At 35.1% G+C, this 7,500-nt stretch overlaps 1 protein-coding gene across 1 annotated transcript in view; it reads left to right on the plus strand.

Annotated features, from left to right (window-relative positions):
* The window catches only part of LOC135222196 (uncharacterized), a 208,696-nt gene that overhangs the window by 156,406 nt on the left and 44,790 nt on the right, over nt 1-7,500 (plus strand). The window contains exon 5 of the mRNA XM_064260347.1: nt 4,055-4,117. Within this exon, the coding sequence (XP_064116417.1) occupies nt 4,055-4,117 (63 nt within the window). The remainder of the gene's footprint in view (nt 1-4,054; nt 4,118-7,500) is intronic.

Genomic DNA, 7,500 nt, shown 5'->3' on the forward strand with positions numbered 1-7,500 from the left:
AATTGGAGGCATCTCTTATTCGACGTGTCCTATCAAAATGTCTCCCATTTCAGTTTCCTCTGAAAAATAACAATTTCGCCTCAGAAAAATGGAAGACAAAACCTGAAGGAATTTCGCGACAGATGTAAGCAAAGCGTGCCACGCTGGGCTCAAAGGAGATTGAAAGATCATCCTGTGCTTCCGCATAGCCTAGAACTGGGAGCTCGGTAAAGTATATAACGGCTCCAGACAACTTATATCCTGAAACAAAGGTCGGTGCGGAGAGATATGGAACCCAGAGCTCTTATCTAGTCGAAAGCAGATGGACGCTTGAAACGAAGAAACTGAAGAAGAACTGAGGTTGTTGTGCAGCGATTGAAGCATTTCTTAAAATCAGCCGGATTACAGGTTTCATCAATCGAGTATTTTCAGGCGAACTCTGATCTGGTAGAACGATCCAGTGTCCATATGTAGCCCTGGTCTGACAGAAAAAGACGGAAATCAGAGACCTCTACACGGAAAAAGAAATCGATGGATTTTAAGGCTACGACAATTTCTTATGATTTGATATTTTAATGGATGGGCCCAAGCCTCATGTAAAAGCGTGAGATTATTACGTAGGATGTTATAGATAGAACTGACTATTGAAAAAGGAAAGGCGAAAGGGATTAGTTGACATTTTGTCTTCAAGCAAAATACCTCTCCCTTGACAGCAATCAAAATGATAGCACCGAAGAATATCACTTACTGAAGATGAGGTAAATCAATTATTGGTTGAACTCCCCTAGAAAATATCAGTTACAAGAACTTGATGCAAAAGACACATTTATATTCCTGTTGTGATCAAATGCTACAACTGAAAGTTATTACTCACTCAATATAGATAACCAATAGGCATTATTATGTTCCATTATTACTGCTGTTACGATAAGACGATTTCAATATATGACAACGCATTTGTAATGCTCAGGGTATCAATAATCATTTGCTGTTATATTTTCTCTGATGTTTCTTTTAATAAACAAGCTGAATAACACGTACATACATACATACATTGTACATAAATACAACCATAGAGACACACAGACATAAAAAAATGGGGGGTGGATTGCGACTCGGAGGGGGGACAGAAATTAATCCCTTCATGTCTTGCTTACTATGCAGTTAATTCGTTTGATTCGGGGAATGCTTAATGAGTTTAATCTCCATTTTCTATCATTTCGGTTTACCCTATTCGTTGTTAAACTTACCCAATAAATTCTAGTTTTGCAAAATTAGGATTTGATTCCCACATCTTAGAGAGAGAGAGAGAGAAGAGAGAGAGAGAGAGAGAGAGGGAGAGAGAGCGAGAGATGAGATGAGAGAGAGAGAAATCTCAGGTAAGGAAAAGGAAAAAGGAAAATACTCCTGTGGATTGGAGGGAGATATATATATTATATATATATATATATATAGATATATATATAATATATATATATATATATATATATATTATATATATTATTATGTATAACGTGTGTGCTTGCGTGTGTGGTATGAATGTGTAATTGTAATAACCACAATACCCCTCATAATTTCTCGAATTTGTCACAGTTTTCCGGTACACTTGTCGCTACAAAACCTACGGGTATCAGAATTGCTTCATACTCGTATTCTTGCATTTGGATATCACGCTTCGTAGTGACAGGAGTATCCAAAAGAGTCTGAAGAATTCGAGAAGTTGCGAGGGCTGTGCAGTTATTACAATTACGTACGCATCTGGTAAAAAAAGTAACCAGTAGTTTGTAAAATACATATACTATACATACACGCACACACACACACACGCACACACACACACACACATATATATATATATATATATATATATATATATCTATATATATATATATATATATGTATATATATACACTATAATTATGTAAACCCACCAAATATTTTGTTTTGTATTATATAAGCGACGACATAATCACATACATTATGGCCGTTGCTGACACAAAATGATTAACGACTGAATAAAAAAGGAAGTTGGGTCGCTTCTGCAAACCTTCCCGTTTTGCAAATGGTCACGGCCTCGTTCCTAACCAAATAGAGTATCAGATTTCTTTACACACAGAGGTATCCATCATAGACCACTTCTTGTATGGGGACACTTTCTCCAAAAGGCCAAAGGTCTTTTCGGTCTACTCGGAATTGTCCTTGTAAGATGGAAATGTTTTTCTAACTTGGAAGGGATTTCCCAGCTAGTATTTTTCCTTTCAATATTTGCGATACTTTTCCGTCTATAGACAAGAGACAGCGAAGCCGCTCTAAGGATGGAAAAGCAAAATGCCATGTATGAAAATGACAGAGAAAATAACGATGAGACGAATTCCCATGAATCACATTCGCTCTTAAAGATAATCGAGGATACAAATAAAAAACGACAAGCAATAAACAAGTATCTTGCATAATAGATATGAGGAGGGCAAAGAAAGTGTTAGTGGCTAAGATTAAAAAAAGCAGTATTTTTCGCCTAGTAAGATTAGGCAATCTGAATGATTTCCTCCAAGATAATTTTGGATTCATCTAAGTCCCTGAAATGTTAATTTGGGATTGTTTTGTGCTCTTGGAATGTGCACATTTGTGCATACGCCGACGAATAATAATAATAATAATAATAATAATAATAATAATAATAATAATAATAATAATAATAATAATGATTTGTGTAATAAAAACCCTTAATCATATAGTAAATCGTGTTACTAAAACACCGTTCAGATCCTCAAAGTCCATACTTTTGCCAGTTACATAGTACTATTTTTTTCTATACGATTACGGATTTTTTTTACATAAACTGTTTTCCACGAGATTGTGAATATCTTAGCAAATAATAATAATAATAATAATAATAATAATAATAATAATAATAATAATAATAATAATAATACAGGACTCATGCAGAAGAGTGTGATCCTAGAAACGGCGCACATAGTAAGAAAAGTGATGGACTCCTAAGGAGGCAGGATGCAACCCGGAACCCCACACTATAAAATACCACCCAGTCGAATTGGAGGACTGTGATAGACCGAAAAAAAAAAAAAAAATAAATAAATAAATAATAATAATAATAATAATGAAGGTGGAAATAAGAAATCCCTTTTGGAAACTGACAGCAAGAAGTGACCCTTCCTGTTTAGCTGAATTTCGTAATTGGAGCAGACTGCAGTATACAACATTTACTTCGCCCACAGACTAGAGTGTCGTGACCCAAGGAATCGCGACGAGCAATTATGAAGGCAACAGATTACTCCGAGCATAATTAAACTCGAATCTTGCAGTACGTCCCCCCCAATCATCGCAACCAACGTGCTATGTAATGCCTATTTAGAATTAGTCGGATTTAAGCTTGTCCGGGCCTTTCCCCCGAGTTTGGTAAGGCGGGAAATGGAGTAGAAGTCCTAACGAGGACCTTATTATTCTAACCTACCACCACATTTCAACTGAGTGAACAACTAAACACATAATTTTCGATTAGATTATACAATTTAAATCAAAGGCCTAGTGTTGGGGTTTGAAAGGTGTAACAGGCAGAAAACCACGCAATTTCACCGTGAAAGAACTGTTAAGAGAGGGTGGAAAGTAAGATGGAAGAAAAAGAATAAGAACTGGGGTACATTAACGGGAATAAAAGGAGTTGCAGCTAGGCGCCGAAGGGAGGCTGCAAAGAATCTTATGTAGCACCAACAGTGCACCGCGCGAAGTGCACTGACGGCACTACCCCCTACAAATGTATATAATTTCGACGGAAAAAAACCTTTTAGTGAATATTTTAATTTTCGCTTCTGCTATTTTGGCCTTTTGAGTTCTTCATTTTCATTTTTCATTTTCAAACCAGTGTTTTCGATGAAGCTTATGAAAGTTGTCGTCTTTCTGTGGTATTTATAAGTAATAAAGTTCAATAAGGACGTGTGTTTATTGTAAAAATAGATAAAAAAAGATAGAATTCTAAAGTGTCTGCAATTTACCAAATACTCTGATGCAACAATAAATATGATTCTTTAATTATAATAATTTTATTTCTTATTTCCAGAGGAATATGAATCCGGTTGTGGCTCTCATGTTCACCATCGATTTCTTTTTCCTCGCCTTGAACGTAAGTGTGACTGGTTAATATTATTTTTTACCCTTAAAATTACAGTAGTATTAGTAGCGAAACTAACGGGTAAACTCATGTCCTCTCTCTCTCTCTCTCTCTCTCGTAAAAGAATTATTCACGTGACCATTAATGTGATGTTTACGACTTTGATCTCCATAAGTTATTATAAAAAGAAGAAAAAAAAGAGGCCCAGAAGGTTCTGATTTTTTCCATTAGTAATTGAGAGGTAAACACATTATCTAAGAAATAAGATGCATGCATGTATCCAATGGCATGTATCTTTGCGGTGATATACTTAATGCAGAGACATAAATACTTACATGATCTCTTGAATCTCAGACCTCGATGTGAACTACTGCCGCTTGCACCAGCTCTCACCGAACCTTACATCGGTTTGATGCCTGCAAAAGAGGAGAACGCCAAAATTAACGAGGAAATTTTTTTTTCATGGACATCCTATATATGCATGAACAAGTAGTATTTATTCGTTATCTTTATCTTATGTGGTAGTGGCAATATTTCCTTTTATGTTTTTTTTTTTTTTTTTTTTTTTTTTTTTTTTTTTTTTGCAAAGATGCAAAAAAATACCTAAATATTCTGAATTTTCCTCGTACTCGGGAGGACAAATTACACTAGTAACCTTTGAAGAGCCAGGAGCGTAAACTCCAGAGCTGGGGAATTAAAAATAAAGAAGAAGAAAACTTAATTGCACGAGAAAGGGATAGAGAGAGAAGGAGAAAATAGTAATACTTCTGCTGGCAGTTCTCTTTTGACTTACCATCTTTTACTTCAGACAGACGTCATTTTCAAGGAACGTTAAAAAAGGACAAAAGACTTCAAAGCCGTTCCTAACAACTATTCTTTGACTCTTGTCGTGTTTTCGGAATCTTCAATGAGCCGAAGAGTCATTTTACATCAAGGTCGACCTGATGAGAGCCGTAATCAAAACTCGAGAGGGAAGAATTATTTAGCACGTCGAGTGGCCTTCAACCCGAAATTGAGTGGGACCCAAGAAGTCATATGTGCAATGGCAAGGAGCCAGCCAATAAAACTAGGGGTAATGACCTTGAAACAGCCCCCACAATATCTTATCATAATAATCGGATGGGTGCCAATTCTGTTTAACCAGCTGTTGAGAGAGAGAGAGAGAGAGAGAGAGAGAGAGAGAGACTATAAAACCTTTTCATGAAATATTTCTAACACTGGTAGAAAGATGGTGCCTTCTAACGCCAAAAGGAAAATAGTCTTCAAAGAAGAAGAAATTAAAAAAACAGATTAGTCAGAACAAGTGCGATTTTATGCATTTACGTGTAACTTAATAAAAAAAATATATCTTCAGGCAGGATTTTGCGATGAAATGAGACGCGAGTCTATATACACAAATTTTGCATCTGTATTATTTAGATTCATATATATATATATATATATATAGTATATATATATATATATATATAGATATATGTATATACTTGAACGGTATATATATGAGTCATATCACATTACCGTGGTTCATATGCATCATCGAGCCACAATGGTCCTTTATTATCTAATTCGCTCTACCTCGGAATTAATATATTTTCATATATGTCAACCGAAGGGGAATTCTTTAGTCGATAAGAAATTTGTCGCGCCCCTGAGCCGAAAAATTTCTTATCGACTAAAAATTCCCCTTCGGTTAACATATGAAAATATGTCAATTTCGAGGCAGAGCGAATTAGATATTAAAGGACATTTGTAGCTCGATGTATGTATATGAATCACGGTAATGATATGACTCATATACATACATACATACATATATATATATATATATATATATATATATATATATATATATATATATATGTATGTATGTATATGTATGTATGTATGTTTATATATCTCACACTCACTCACTCACTAACGAGGAAAAATCTCTAACGAAGTCAAATGACACTCGTTTAAACAAATGAAAACAAAACATCTAACTGGTAACGTAGCCTACCTTTTTTCTGTTGAATGCCATCTCTGCAGTTGGCTGAAAATCAGTTTCAAACTAGGCAAATGTGAACTCTCGTTGTTACAAAAATATACTTTTCATTTCCCAAAATTACCTAACATGAAAACGGAATAAAATTAATTAAGCATGACCCAAAAAGAAACGTTAAAGTATTATATTCCTCTCAAAGTCATATTTAAGTAAGTACTCCCTTTTCCCCTAAGTGTCCAAACATTCATAGTTTATCGATAATCAAAATTAGTTTAGAGAAAACCCATAAGGTGACTTCGAATCCATCTGAAATGAAGACACCATAATTATGGCACCATAAAACATTAAAGTTCGCCAATAAAGAATGTGTGCCGCACCTCACCTCTCTTTCTCTAGAAGCTCAAGTAATTGTCACTTCAAATGTTAACTTTTCAAAGTTCTCCACTCTACGTTACCTTGTCCGACGGACCTGCAACACCTCTTCTGTGGCGTGTTCCACACTCTATCAATCAAATTCAGTGAATCCCCCTTTGCAACTCTTCCCATAGATTATATGTCATTTTCTGTGCATTACGAACACACACTCACTCACCAATTGGCGCACAAGAGGCATGCACGCTACATACATGAAACTCGTGATCCTCGGAATGTGTCACTGACCCCAATTATGCGCCGGTAAGCTTTCCTGTTTGTTTTTTCATTTCAGCATCTGCAAGGAATCCAGCGTTTTGCATCTGCCTCTAACCAGCAAGAGCTAAGGTTATCAACCCGACTATTTAATATTATAGATTGTTACTAGTGCCTTTAAGATATATATATCTATATCTATCTATCTATCTATATATATATATATATATATATATATATATATGTAATATATATATATATAATATATATATATATATATATATATATATAATATATATAACTTTAAATAATACTTACAGATGCAAAATTGGTGTACATAGACTCACATCTCATTTCATCGCAAAATCCTGCCTGAAGATATATTTTTTTTCATTAAGTTACACGTAAATGCACAAAATCACACTTGTTCTGACTAAGCTATTTTATGGATTTCTTCTTCTTTGAACACTATTTCCCTTATGGAAAATAGAGTCCGCCCGCTCATTTGTATGGGCAGGCAGTCATGGCACACTTTACGTTAGTGAATGAAAGCAATTCGAATTCTGTTAACGAAGGCAATGAGTTATGTACCCGAAAGTAAGTCGAAAGAGGTGGAATGTAAACAGGGTGAGATAACCAAGCCACTAACGATCATATGCCAAATTACTGGCTGAGAACTGAAAGCGTAAGAAGAGAAATAGTTGAAACAAAATAATGGCTTTTGCATTTGAAATCTACCTCTGTTATGCCTCATTTTTTATATGCTGGTTTGTGATTAACTTGG

The sequence above is a fragment of the Macrobrachium nipponense genome, chromosome 3 (genome assembly GCF_015104395.2).
Source record: "Macrobrachium nipponense isolate FS-2020 chromosome 3, ASM1510439v2, whole genome shotgun sequence".
Lineage (NCBI taxonomy): Eukaryota > Metazoa > Arthropoda > Malacostraca > Decapoda > Palaemonidae > Macrobrachium > Macrobrachium nipponense.